At 37.0% G+C, this 14,811-nt stretch overlaps 1 protein-coding gene and 1 long non-coding RNA gene across 4 annotated transcripts; one reads left to right on the top strand and one right to left on the bottom strand.

Annotated features, from left to right (window-relative positions):
- The first annotated feature begins 3,543 nt into the window (after positions 1 to 3,543).
- LOC142527033 (uncharacterized) lies at positions 3,544 to 5,651 on the top strand. 2 transcript variants are annotated; one of them, XR_012815382.1, is made up of 5 exons: positions 3,544 to 3,756; positions 3,850 to 4,214; positions 4,310 to 4,384; positions 4,518 to 4,776; positions 5,056 to 5,651. It is a non-coding gene; the product is annotated as an uncharacterized LOC142527033 (long non-coding RNA). The 2 variants fall into 2 exon arrangements; XR_012815381.1 differs by having other exon boundaries at positions 3,850 to 4,384.
- Positions 5,652 to 10,728: 5,077 nt separating this feature from the next.
- Positions 10,729 to 14,241, bottom strand: LOC142527249 (protein DOWNY MILDEW RESISTANCE 6-like). 2 transcript variants are annotated; one of them, XM_075631992.1, is made up of 5 exons: positions 14,104 to 14,241; positions 13,120 to 13,445; positions 12,731 to 12,978; positions 11,843 to 12,167; positions 10,729 to 11,186 (listed from the first exon to the last, which is right to left on the bottom strand). In XM_075631992.1, the coding sequence occupies exons 2-5, from the start codon at positions 13,312 to 13,314 to the stop codon at positions 10,944 to 10,946; spliced, it is 1,011 nt and encodes a 336-aa protein (XP_075488107.1). In that variant the 5' UTR covers positions 13,315 to 13,445; positions 14,104 to 14,241; the 3' UTR covers positions 10,729 to 10,943. The 2 variants fall into 2 exon arrangements, with proteins under 2 accessions (XP_075488107.1, XP_075488106.1); XM_075631991.1 differs by having other exon boundaries at positions 14,100 to 14,235.
- Positions 14,242 to 14,811: the final 570 nt, after the last annotated feature.

Genomic DNA, 14,811 nt, shown 5'->3' on the forward strand with positions numbered 1-14,811 from the left:
TCCGCTAGTCAACAATCGGGACATTTCCAAGGAAGATACCAATGAAATTTTGGCTTGGGAACCCTTGCCATAAAAATTCCACTTGGGTCCATCAATCGGTCGAAATCGAACCACTCCATGACAACAATCAACAGTAGCTCGATTCGTCATCAAGATATCCATGCCAACAATACAATCAAAGTCGTGCATTGGGAGGACAATCAAATTCAAGAACATCACATTATCCTCATATATTAATACACAATTATGCACAACTTTTTCAGACAAAATAATCTTCCCTGCTGGCGTGGCTATCGACAAAGTGTCATACAACGGGATACACTCAATATCGTGAGATGCAACAAATGCATGAGATATGAATGAATGAGATGCTCATGTATCAAATAAAACACGTGCAGGATAATCGCAAAGCGTGCAAATACCTGCAATCACGCCTCCAGGAGCTTCTCTCGCCTGATCCTCAGTCATGGCATACACTCTCACTTGAGGAGGAACTTGGGTACTCTGACCACCCGGTCCTCGATATCGTGGGATACTCGACTGCTGAAATGATGGAACAGGAACAGTAGGTCTCGTCATACCAGGGCCACCTCTAAATCCTGGCTGGGGTTGAGCAGAAGTCGTACCCCTGTTCGGACATACTCGAGAGAAATGGCCTTCCTGCCCACATTGATAACAAGTACCAAACATACCTCGACACTGCTCGATAGTATGTTTACCCCCACAATGGCTACAATAGGGTGCAATCACAGGACTCCCTCGCTGTGATCCACTAGAGCTCGAAGAAGATGAAGAAACAGAACCGGTCTTCTTAAACTTCTTACCTCTCGGCCTCAAAGTAGGCTGCTGAGCTGACACCGGAGGTGGAGGAGTATATTGTGGACCTCCTCTCCTAAGTCCAGCCTCGGCTGCCTTGGCTCGTTCAACTGCCTCTGCGTAGCTGGTAGGCAATCCAGAAACAACATAAGTATATAAAGCAGGATGTAATCCATTTACAAACCTGTTATATTTTGCCCTCGCATTCCCAGCTACGTGAGGTGCATACTTCAGTAAAGTAGAAAACTTCGAAGCATACTCTGCAACAGACATCGTTCCCTGCTGCAGATTATTAAATTCATTCTCCTGTGCAGTATAATAAGATGGAGGAGAATACTGCTCCAAAAACTGGGCCTTGAAGACATCCCATGTGACTTCAATCCCGGCTTCCTTCAGTCCAATCTCAGCGGCTTCCCACCAAGATTTAGCTCGGTCTTTCAGCTGATACAAAGCAAGTTTCAGTCTCCGAGCCTTAGAATACTCAACAATATTAAACAGGTGCTCGATATCCATTAGCCAGGCCTCAGCTCTTTCAGCACTCTCAGTGCCAAAGAACCTCGGTGGTTTCAGATTCTGGAATCGAGCCATCACTACATCCATGGACAATCCTTCAAATTGCCCAACAATCCTCTTAGTACTGCTACTCGCAGTTTCATTTGTGGGATCCATCTACAAATCAAAAGATGAATATCACAATTTCATAATCTCATCATCTCATATCATCAATCTCATCAGATACTTACTCGAATCAAATCAAGTAGGAGCAAGTAATACAAATAATTCAAACACAAGCGCACAATTCATTTGTGCCTATTCAAGTGTACACAAAACTCAATCGAGCATTCCCAGCTATGCTCTGATACCACTCTGTGTGGGGCCCTTAGCTCCTAATCAGTTATTACAATGCAATCTGATTAGGGTTAATTAATTACAGCGGAAAACGAGTTTAAATTTTCTTTACAATGAGCCCAAATCATTTTATTTGAATACTAAAAATAGTATTTAATCTCACGTCATAAACATGCCCACACGAAATCAAAATCTATCATATACAAACAACTCACATTCTCGGGACATGCCCCGGTATATAGATACATATACATATATACTGGGAACAAGACAAAATATAAAACCTCAGCCCAAGCTGTGGCTCCCTCCAGAAGTACTCTCTCCGGTCTCCTGATATCCTGGAGTACCTGCCATTGTCCACACACAAAGACAACAACAGCCCCCCTTGGGGGTAAGCAAAGCTCCGTATGGAACAACCAATCATATATACCACAGATATCTAAGCAATGATATATGGTATACAATGCATGTATGTCGTGGAGGTATCGGGTCAAATGCCCATCCACTGAGCACATGTCAGAATCAATCGAACTGCTATCAAATCAATGCTCGAGCTGGCACACCGGCCAATATGGGATACTCGTATGATAGCGTCGGCAAAGCGCCATCAAGTCCCAAATCTCATATCCAATCATATGGGTCCACAATTGTCTATGCTTTATGGGTCATATAATACCGGCATAGCGATTGTGTTCACAAACCCCGGAAGCCAATCAAATCATATCAGGGTATCCAAGGATCATAGCTCAACGTGCAGGTCATGTATCGATGTATGCATAAAATGATGTGTGTTAACAAAACATTTATTTTATACATCGATATCTCAATCTCAATGTCATGTATGCCACATAAATCAACAAATAAGGCATATAGACACATAATCTCATTCCAATCAATCAAATCAATCCGACATATATCATATAATACAGATACCTGTCGTATGTTACCCGGTCGCAACATACCTCAATTCTTCGTTTCCAGTTGATGTAGCCTGAAGATATTGATATTACACTTTATCTACATCAATAACATACTCATTCCAATCAATAACATACTCCAAAATCATTAATATGAGTTTCAAATATCATTTGAAACTTCAAAAATTCATATCAAATCAAATTCATATCATAATTCAATTCCGACTTTGAATACAAGTTTCTTGTCGGTTATTTTACTACATATCAGAAATTCAACTTCAAATACATGCTATTCCAGCACTTTGATATTTCGAGCGGCTGGAACTAGAAGAAAATTACCTCAGTCAGAAGCTCTCGACGCGACGATCACAAATATATAATTTGTTTCGCGTTTAGACAGCGTTTTGAAGTCGATTTGGACGAAAGAAATTTAAATTCCCTCGTATTCTCTCGAAGTCTCTGAAATGAAATGAAGAAAATGAATGAAAGAATTGTTCTTATCAACTCACCGCTTCGGCGCTCGAGCGGTAGAATTCTCGCGCCCGAGCGCGAGAAGTTCTGCCCCCGAGTTTCACATGCACCGCGCTCGGGCGGTCAAAAATTACCGCTCGGGCGCGGCATGTTCTGTCCAAATGCCACTTGCTCCGCGCTCGGGCGGTCACAAACTACCGCTCGGGCGCGAAGTGTTCTGTCCGAACACTCAAAATTTCTACCTTGGCGCTCGGGCGGTCATTTTCTACCGCCCGGGCGCCACTCGTTCTGTGCAATTATTTATGTTTGTACTAAATTGGCGTCCGGCCTCTCCAATCGAGCTCTTACAACGTCAATTCATATTCAATATTCATTTTCTCAATTTCCTTGTCATAATATACATCAAATACATAATCACATATCAATTTCATGAATTATCGATAATCACACAGGATTTACGATAACACGATACACGGTCCTTACAACAGTGACCTGGTACCGTCGCAAAATATTACTAAGAAGTAAATGTCCGAATTATTACCATCTTGCAGAGGCAATCAATACATCATATCTTTCAGAACAGCTGGAGGTTCAGATTTCTTAGCCCGAAGAGGAAGCTTTCAGTAGGAAAGAGATCCTCGAAAAGGTTAAAAATTGGTTGGCTGCTTGTGATGAGGAATGCTGGCTGGAAGAATATAATAGGGTCGGTTATAACATAACTTTTTTGTCTGAGTGTTGGTTCATTACCTACATTATTTGTATTTTTTTTTTCATTTCAATTGTATTTCATACATAGGATGAAAATCGATATAACGCTGGGAGAGGTACACATCTCGTGCTAAAGCGTGCTGAAAAAGCTCGTACACTTGTCAATAAAATTTCAGGTACATGGTTTATTTTCAAGCTTAGCAATTAATGTAGGGAAAAATGTGTTTAATTGAAGGTTCTATGATAGAACAGGTACTGACAAATTATGTTCAATGCTGCTTATATGCCAGCATCAAGTTATAAATGATGTTTCGATGGTTCAAATATTGAAAAAATTTCGGCAGTTTCTTCGTATCTTTTTTAACTATGCTATCTTAAGGAATGATGGAGACGCTGAAATCAAATGCAAAAGCCTGGGAGATGGAAAGAGGAATTGAGTTCTTATATGATGTAGTAAGCACCAGTGTCTTATATGATGGAAAGAGGAACCGAGTTTTGGCATTGTATTGTGCTGTAGTCAATAGTTTATTGATATTTATTTTGTTTAGGTTGGCCTTGTATCCATGATTGAACAGTACTGTGACATAAAGCACTTGAAAGAACAAGAGCGTCAAAGGCAGAGGGTATATACTTAACATATGACATCAATGCCATGACTGTGTGCGCTTTTTACATGACATCAATGCCATGACTGTGCGCTTTTACAGAATGTATATGCTAAAATATGAAATTTCCTACTTATTTTTGTTACATTAGGATCAAAAGAAACTACAGGGACAATTGATAACAGATCAAGAAGCGATTTTTGGGTCAAGACAGTCCATCAAAAAGTGTGGACAAGAATTCTAGAACATCAACAGGAGGTGCGGCTGATGAGATATTTTCTTGGGAGGGTCAATGTTGCAAAATATGCTTGTGGAGAAAGTCGGTTCTCATTCTTTGTCAAAGAATAACAATGCGAAGCAGCAGGGTTCCCCAAGCCATCACCACAGTGGTCTTATGGTTCATTCTTCTGGTAAAAACATCATTAAACTTTTCTATTTGTAACGTTTTATATCTTATGCATTTATAGTTGGAAGGATAATGAGCAGCAATAGTTACCCGTCATTCTATATGGCTGCTTATGTAGTAGTATATCGACAGAAATATGGCTTGGATTGCTGTACAATTCAAACTATTTGAGCTGCATCTTAAAACCATTTGCTCATTATTATGCTCTCACAGCACAGCTCACTTGCATCTAATTTAAGTTTGAAACTGTTTATAAATCATCTGCCATGAATTATTGTCACAGGCAAGAAAAACATGTCCAGCGGCCCTGTAAAACAGCAATCCAGCATTGCAACCAACACGCAACACATACAAACGTCGCCTCTGAGGAAGCCCCTCTCTCCCCTTTCATCATTTTCAACGAACATTGCTTCTTTCAATTTTCAGGATCAAAATTTGAAAAGTATGGAGTTCCAAGACACATAATGTTTGCGAAACTCTGGCGGAAACCCCAAAAGAGATCCTCTCTTCTATGAATGAAAACCAAACTCCAAAGACAATGCCAATTCCAGTGCCAACAACTCCTCCAACGGTGTCTACCGCAATGCAAACCACTAATGCCCCCTTTTAGCCCACCTGTAAGCGGTACTGAATAAGTCGGTTATTCATATGAGTTGAAACGAGCTGGATTTATCGTCCCTGAATAACATTTTAGCATTAGCCATCAGTAAGGTTTATGTGCATAGTTTGTCAAATTTCCTATTTGATTCACCTATGTCTTATTCCGCTGATTCCCTTTGGTTTATGGCTCTACTGTTTCATGTGTATAACACAAATCTTGAGGACTTCTCTATTGTATTTTTGGATTTGATACGCTAATTTGATCATTAGGTTAGGATTGTCTAGTTAGTCAATAGAATTCTTTAGACATTTGTTGGTATATCAAGATTATCTTTTCCATCCACAGTGTTCAGTTTTTTGTTTATCGTGTGTTTTAAAGTTTTTTTGTCAGAAAAATTTCATCATGACGCCATTTCATGATTAAATCAGTTTATAAAACACGTTGCTTGGGAGTTTTTTCAATAGAACAATTTTTTTTTTTTTTTGTAATAACAAGAAGTTATATTCATCAATTTCAATTGGAATAATAACATCAACCTTTTTTCCATAAGAAAATAATATCGCGAATGGTCCATAAGTTTAAAATTCCCCCTCGACTCTTCTCAATTCTCGTGATGACCTTCCTCCAGGTTGCACAGGGATTATTTATTGTGATGTCATGGATGAATCGATAAAATAGTAAAAGATATGAAGAGAATTAGATAAGGATTATGATATGGTAATGATATATTATAGTTTGATAATTTATGTTATTTGTTTGAAGAACTCCCATTGAACTTTTGTGATCGAATTTTTACCCGACTCGATTCATTAAAAAAATATTATTATTATATTATTAATACTAATAATATTATTATTGATATTATTTTCTGGAAAGCTTCGGGGATGAGGATAATAATCTCATACTCGACCCGAACCCAAATTCAAACCCGAAAAAATCGGGGATCCTCGTCCCTGTTTTGTGTTTTCTCTGCGGAGCCCAAATCTGTGCGAAAAGTTGACATCCTACATACATGACACGTACATATTACATGCCCGAAAACCATTATTTTTTAAGGGAAAAAACGACTACAAGAAGCTCAAAGGAGTCTCGTATTCACAACACTTTGGAGGAAGCCTAGATGAATATAGTCAAAGGAGCTAAAGTGGCATTTCTCATGATCTTTTACTTCAAAATCATGAACTTGTTCATCTTCTTCATTAACTTTTTATGTCCAAATCAACCTCAAAATTTCACAAAACCAAATCCTACTGCCGTAATGATCTTTCTCGCCATCATCTTGATCTTCATGTTTCATACCAACAATCCCGCCATTAAAGAACATCCCGATTCATCCTCGCCACTCGATGAACTTTCGAGTTTCATAATCTCTGAAATCTCATCATTCCCATTTTTTTATCCATCCCAAAAGTTAAATCTCGATAACATGGTTCCTACAATCTCAACACCATGGGATGATCGTCATGTTGATGAAAACATATTGATCCACAGAAGTATCATATTCGACGAAATGGGTGATGAATGTATTGTCGGCAGAATAGTCAAAAAAAGTTAGCTGCAAGAAAGTTCACGGAAATTTTCGGAGGAGAAAACGCGTTTTTATACGCGTTTTCACACTGACAGGAAGTTCTATAAATAGAGCTCTATTCCTTCATTCTGAAATCATCCCTTCTTCGAGTTTTCTCTCATCTTATAAGCATTTGAGTGCTTAGTTCTATAATATTTGTGATGTGTTTTGTTCTCCTGTATTAAGAGAGTGTGTGTTCTCTTTGGAAACACAGTGAGTGAGTTGTACACCATAAAATATTATAGTGGAAATTTTTTCATCTTGCCCGAGATTTTTACCCTAATAATTTTTAGGGGTTTTCCATGTAAATCTCAGTGTCCATTTTATTCTTTATTTTCGGGTTTTATTATCTCAAAATTCCGCAAGTGGGACCAACAAATGATCCCTGCTGTTGATATGAAGGACTTGGGACCAGCAAACAAGATTCTAGGGATGCAAGTTCACCGAGATAGAAGTAACAGACAGATTTGGCTTTCCCAGAAAAATTATTTGAAGAAAATCTTGCAACGCTTCAACATGCAAGATAGTAAGCCAATTTCGACCCCTCTTTCTGTTAACTTCAGGTTATCCTCTGAGATGTGTCCTTGCAGTGAAGCAGAGAGGATGGAGATGTCTTGAGTACCATATGCATCAGCATTGGGAAGTTTGATGTTCGCCATGATCTGTACAAGACCGGACATTGCTCAAGTAGTGGGAGCAGTTAGTCGGTATATGGCGAATCCTGGACGAGAGCATTGGAGCACGGTTAAGAGGATCCATAGATACATTAAGGGTACCTCGAATGCTGCATTATGTTATGGAGGATCAGATTTTACACTCATGGGCTATGTCGATTCAGATTATGCAGGTAATCCTGATAAGAGAAAATCTACTACTGGTTATGTGTTTACACTTGCAGGGGAAGCAGTAAGCTGGGTTTCAAAACTACAGACAGTTGTGGCGTTATCTACAACAGAGGCAGAATACATGCCAGCTACTCAAGCTTGCAAGGAGGCAATATGGATTAAAAGGTTATTGGAGGAGATCAGACACAAACAAGAGAATGTTCCTTTGTTTTGTGATAGTCAGAGTGCCATGCACATCGCAAGAAATCCAGCCTTTCATTCCAGGACGAAACACATTGGAGTCCAATTTCACTTTGTGCGAGAAGTAGTAGAAGAAGGAAGTGTGGATATGCAGAAAATCCATACAAAAGATAACATAGCTGATTTTCTGACCAAGCCAGTGAACACTGATAAGTTTGAGTGGTGTAGATCCTCAAGTGGCCTAGCGGAAATGTAAGCAGCAGGGAATGACAAGATTGAAAGGATGTGTGGAGATGTGTTTGATTTTCAATCAAATCTCCAAGTAGGAGAAATGTCGGCAGAATAGTCAAAGAAAGTTAGCTGCAAGAAAGTTCACGGAAATTTTCGGAGGAGAAAACACGTTTTTTACGCGTTTTCACACTGACAGAAAGTTCTATAAATAGAGCTCTATTCCTTCACTCTGAAATCATCCCTTCTTCGAGTTTTCTCTCATCTTATAAGCATTTGAGTGCTTAGTTCTATAATATTTGTGAGGTGTTTTGTTCTCCTGTATTAAGAGAGTGTGTGTTCTCTTTGGAAACACAATGAGTGAGTTGTACACCATAAAATATTATAGTGGAAATCTTTTCTTCTTGCCCGTGGTTTTTACCCTAATAATTTTTAGCGGTTTTCCACGTAAATCTCGGTGTCCATTTTATTCTTTATTTTCGGGTTTTATTATCTCAAAATTCCGCACGTGGGACCAACATGTATCCCTCCGTTACTACTCTTGGACTACAAGAATATGGTTTCAGAAGATGAAGCCGCGAGAATTCAGCAAGAAAAATATCCGGTGGAAAACGAGCTCATAATCTCCTTCGCCGCTCTACATGATGAAATCGGCCATAATAATGGGGAAAACGGATTATCTCCCCCGCGTGATTGTCAAAATTCTATAACTATTTATGATCGTGTTTGCATAAATGGTGCATAAACAAATGAATATTCAAATTATGATACATGTCAATGTGGGTATGAAGTGGATAGTGAAGATAATGGATATTCTAAACGCGAAGGTTTAAATAAGATAATTGAAGAATTTATTGATGCAAACAAAAGGATATGGAGAGAGGATTTGATCCAAGAAAAATCACTATACTTGGAGGGTTACCAAGATAATGTAATTGCATAAGATATATTGTATAGTTTTTTTGTCCTTTGTTTTTGTAATTTCTTGTATAGTTTAAGAATGTATCCTTCTGTTGTAAGATATTTGTCCAAGATTTCCGTATTGTTCTTCCTTTTTCCCAACTTAAAAATAATGTGCACAGGCCACAAATATTGTTAATATATTTATTTTTCTTTTGGGAGGATTTGAAATATATCGTAATAACTTAAAAAAAATTTTGGAATTTAAAATACATTGTTCATTATTTTTTCTAAACAAACAAATGAATATATTATAACGAATTGAAATTCCTATCTTTCAAACTCATCGATCCAAATACAACCTTATATTTTTCGGTTTTGCTCATTCTTAATTGCCACATAAAACCATGTTAAATTTTCATTGGAGGCCTTGGTGGATTTTTCGACTATCCCTTTTTGTCAACTGGGATAACAATTTGCTTAGTTAGACTCGATGTCAGCAGAACTAATATATTACTTATTTTTGTCTGTGTTTGCGTTAAATAAGACTTGGTTATATAAATCGTCAAGTCAAAGGATGACTGCTCATTTCATTGACTAAGTTTATTTCATTATTTATATGGGATAATACTCTAAAATAATATCGATGAATTATGACAGTACAAGGGTGACTTCACAGAGTTGCATCACTAATTAATTTTGCATAAATTAATATATGTACAATTCCAAAATCTTATCGATCACATTTCTCACTAAAATAACTTTTTTAAAAAAAAAACTCAACGGTCACTCTTGTATTTCCTGCATTATTGAGATATTTGAGAAATATTTTGTAATTAAAAAAATTTGTTAAAAAAATATAACAAATCGCATCATATGTTGTATATATTCACTAGCGTCGCAGAAAAATGCTTAAAGAATTATAATCGCTCAGAGATCTTATAATTTTGGTTATCCATGTTCTTATGTGATTTTGATATGTTATATCGTCAAATATTAGTCTTACAGCCTGTGTTACATCCTTTTCAATTGGTCTACAGTGTCATTGTAGAGAATCTCTGTCATCTTTTCCTCTACGTTGTTATTTCTTACATCGATATAAGTATCTTCCACTGAATGCCAAAATTTACGGGCTAAAACTGAAATTTTCAATTTTGAATACCAAAATCGCGAATGAATATACATATAGGATCAAAATTAAGATTTTCTCCATTACTTGGTTTGCCAAGACGACTATTAGAAGTTTGATCAAGTGGTTTAAGAAGACCTTTCGAGGATCGTGAGAGCTCGACTACTAGGTACGTCATGCAGGGTTCATTCCATTTGAACTGCTCGCAACAAAAAAGTTCAAGAAAATTGACACGGATATAGATAATTTATTTCGCAAATTTAACCTTTTATTACATTGCTTGTATCAGTTGTTTCCATGTGAAACTTACTACGATGTCAGAATTGGATATCATATTTACTATGATGACAGCTAGTAGCAAAAAAAGTTTGTAGAGAAGTTCAAATATTTTGGAATGTAAACTTTTATCTAACTATATTTATTCATGAAATTTTTTTAATAAAAAATTAGATTGAACTCGATCTGATTTCCAAATCGTAATATTCTAGACCCTTTTGTTTGAGCGATGAATTTGAAAATTTTCATAGATTTACAAAAGGAATCTTTCAGATAGTGGAGAGATCAACACTGCAAAAAACTAACTGTGCTGCTTATTGAACAAACCAAAACACAGCAAAATGGAGAGCCAGTTATCGAAAACATCCCAACCCATAGTCTAATGGGTCCGAAGGCAAGCTAGCAAGTTGGCTTCGCATCGTAATCCAAGAAATGAAAGATGAGGCTATTTCTTGAAAAGTTCCAAGCAGTGTTCCTGATCCAAGTTCCTGCTCCAGAATTTCTTGTAATACTCAGCGTATGTGAAATCTCGATAAATGGTTGGCTCCCCTGGGCTTGCAAGTGATTTTGGCACACTAATGGTTGAACTATCGCATGGACAGAGGAAGGAGGCTACTGAGAGTCTTGGTACAGCCGCATTCACCACGGCTCGATGCCAAACACTTTTGTACTTTCCGTTACTCAGCGCCTGCATGAATTGATTGATGATAAGAACCATTCAAATTATAAACTTCAATATCAGTGTTATATGTAGTCCACACTTCCAACCATCACATTACTACGAGGGTTGCATTTTTACTCATTCTGACCACTACTCTAAGGTAAAGTGCCCTTTACTACTATGGCTTTTGGGTGTCCATTGAGAATCCAAGAGTCCGAAGGAATCTTAATTTGAGTCAAATAGGGATTTGCATGTAAGATCTGTCATTTGAAGCTTTTGAACATGTGGGGAAGTGACAAGTTCATATTCAATTTCCAGTGATTTGGAAAAATTGTATCAATATCTAACAGTATTGTCTTCATTATTAAATTCATAAGGCGAAGAAAAAATATCAGCGGTGATCTACAAAACCAACAGAAAGTAGTATCTTGCATTCCATCAGTTTTCTATACATATATTTAATGTCGGGCAAGGGCCATTATTCTATTAGAAACTATAGCTAGCGGCTAGTGTAATTCAAATGTTTTAGATTGTAATATAGTGGCTTAAGCATAATGTTGGGATTTTTGCATATGGCATAAGCTACAATTATTATTCTCCTGTAAATTATACGATTCAGTTGTTCAAAACAATATTCTCGTATTCGTAATCTACAAAAACTATAACTTTGAATCAAGGTTTACCTGAAGTTGATCGCCAATGTTGATGACAAAAGCATCGGGGTGGGGTTTTATTGCCAACCATTTTCCATTTTTAAGGACTTGAAGCCCAGCTACTTGCAAATCTTGAAGGAGAATGGTGAGGGCATTTGGATCTGTATGGGCCGGTAATCCATATGTCAGCTCCGGTTCAGGGCAGGCCGGATAATAATTCAGGGCCATATGTTGACCTTGTTCTCCTAATATGTTCTTCAGGTTATCTTTATCTAAACCTAGGCTCTCCGATATAGCTTCCTGCAACCTCAATCCAAGTTGTCGAACATCCTTGCAATAACCGCTTACAACATCCCTACCAGAATACAAAGTTTGGTAATTTAGTGTTTTTCTACCATCAAACAACATAATGAATAGAAGCTGCTCAGTTGTAGACGCCAAGTTACAATTATGGAAAAGATTGGTTACCTTCCTTGCATGGTTATCATAAAATGGTCATCAAAATAAATAACCTAAAATCTTTTAAACAAGATACAAGAAAATATGCTACTTTCTTTCTATCTTAAGTAGTAACTTGCAAGCACTCGAGCAACAAGAAACACGTGAAGATCTGGTCAAAACACGTGGTATCGAGCTAAACTCGAGTTTCAAACTGTCTTGTACCATATATTGGCCCTGTCCAACCAACACTTGTGAGTTACAGATCGATTTCAATTCTCAAAGCATAGAATCAACTATTACAAGAATTTTAACTATATTCATCTCTTCTTCTGTTCGACGAAAATTAAATGTTTTTCGGACAATCGATTTTCATAGTATTCTTGACTGCAATTATTAATAGAATGTTCCATGCGACGGATAATATGGTAGTGATTAAATATAGACCAAAAGTCGAGTAAGAGTTAGCATTTTTCTCACTTGAAAGAAGAGGGAAGCGAAGGCCACTCGGGAACATATTTATCCAAGGGATAACAGTGAAGCCTGAGATAGTCCCTCCAGTTATGAACCGTCTCCTTTTTCACATTAAAACTTGTAGACAGTCTCATAGTTTTGGAAGGATCGTCGGAGTATAATTTCATCTTCTCTTCCACTGGTAAACTAAAAAATTCATGACCCACCTCTAGGATTCTATCCACAGATTCCTTGGGTACTCCATGATTGATCACCTGATACCACACATTCACAGAAGGATGATACGTAAAAATTTCGCCAATAAGCCATAGCATATGAAATCAGGCACTTAGTAACAGTATATAATCTAGTCCATAAACAAGGGGCAGATTCAGCGGGAAATGACATTAAGGAACCTGGAAGAAGCCATATTCTTGACAGGCTTGGCCTATTTGTTTGATTATTAAGCTTTTATCTTCACATCCAAAGTCGATGACGGGAACATTTTCGCATTCCATAACTTCAGACAACCTCGGCCTCTCATGTTCGGAACGGATGTAGTTAGAGGGAAGGCTGGAGAAGTGAATGCCGCTGATGACTTTTGTTTCCATGGAAACAGTCCCCTCACCAGAAGGGTAGCCTTCTTCGACGCCAAGGGATTTAAGGGTCACCAAGAGAGGGAATGCAGGACCGACCACTGGATCTTTCACATATTCCTCTGCTTCCCCACAGTGAACGGTGCCTAAACAGTTCATGAGTACATAAATTACTTTTCCATCAGTTACAGACTGAAAAATTATTAGTTCGGAGATTCTCTTTCAAATTTAATTCTATGATTTCATCAGCATGTTTTATCAAAATCATATACCGCCAATGCCCAGTGGAAAAATTCTACGAATTCGAGCCATCTTTTAGAATGATTTTGAATATCATTCTTCTCAATTCAGGCACCAAAATTGACAGCAAACCATTTCTTACTTTCTCTAAAATAGCATGGGTTGCATTTGGCTCCCATTCCAAAGTCATAAATAAGCCAGAGTTTCAGGAATTGAATCTCAAAATTAATTAATATATCCAAAAGACTTGAGAAAAAGCTGAAGAAGACCTCAAATTTCTCTTCTGAATGAATCTAAAGCATAATGATTTAGGAAAAACTCGACTTTATTAACTACGAAGAATCCCATAACCATTTCCTTTGCAATCAAGAGAAATAACCGAAAACAAAAAATTAAAGTTTCCCTGATAAATATTTCAATTTGTTCAATCACATTAGTAACACTCAGCGTTTGGGTCCTAAAATAAATCACCAAGAAGCCAAATAATATATCCAGATTAAGCAAACAAAAAATTCAAAAGATTCAACAAGGGAACAACGAAAAAAAAAAAGGAATCTGACCCACTATTTTTCCGGCTCCAAATAAGCAATTACTATTGGCTGTCAACTTTGTTGCGAGAAGCAAACATTTCGATGCGTCTAAAATAAATAGACAGCGGCTAACAAGAAACCAATTTTTTTATATAAATAAAAAAATTTGACAAGAAATAAAATCTGACATGAAACCATCTCTCTGTCATGAATCAAATCATCGACATCACCAGGTTTCCCTTTCTTACGTCAACACGCAGAGCATTACTTACGTCACCGACCTGCATCGATGTCAGGCGGTGTGACAATAATAAATTTTTTAAAAATAATCTTGTTCAAAATTAAATTTTGGAAAAATAATTCAAATATATATTTGAAAGTTAATTTTCAAAATGAAAGTTTAACCAAATTATTCTTGAATCATTCACAAGAAAAATACTTTCGGAACAATTTTCAATGCATTAGAATTAGTTTGGTTTGTCCTTCAAAAAAAAATTAGTTTGGTTTAATTGAAAACGAACTGAAATAAATCAAACATCAATATTGAATCGGATTATTTGAAAGCATATCTGAATTGTTTTAACACGGTTCGTTGAATATGATGATATAATGTATTTAATTATTTGTTTTTTCGTTTCATTAATAAATTTCTTTACGTAGACAGTGGTTGTATACAAATTCAAAACAAAAAATTATTACAATTCATGTTTTGATATGGCTCAATTTGGTTGGTTATCTGAAT

The sequence above is a fragment of the Primulina tabacum genome, chromosome 15 (genome assembly GCF_025594145.1).
Source record: "Primulina tabacum isolate GXHZ01 chromosome 15, ASM2559414v2, whole genome shotgun sequence".
In the NCBI taxonomy this organism is placed as follows: domain Eukaryota; kingdom Viridiplantae; phylum Streptophyta; class Magnoliopsida; order Lamiales; family Gesneriaceae; genus Primulina; species Primulina tabacum.

What these genes read in the sequence shown, in the direction of transcription:
- LOC142527249 (XM_075631992.1), bottom strand. Translation starts at nt 13,314, where the DNA reads ATGGAAACAAAAGTCATCAGCGGCATTCACTTCTCCAGCCTTCCCTCT. An exon ending in AAGAATATGGCTTCTTCCAG is followed by an intron (nt 12,979 to 13,119) that starts GTTCCTTAATGT and finishes GTGTGGTATCAG; the next exon opens with GTGATCAATCATGGAGTACC. An exon ending in TCGCTTCCCTCTTCTTTCAA is followed by an intron (nt 12,168 to 12,730) that starts GTGAGAAAAATG and finishes GTATTCTGGTAG; the next exon opens with GGATGTTGTAAGCGGTTATT.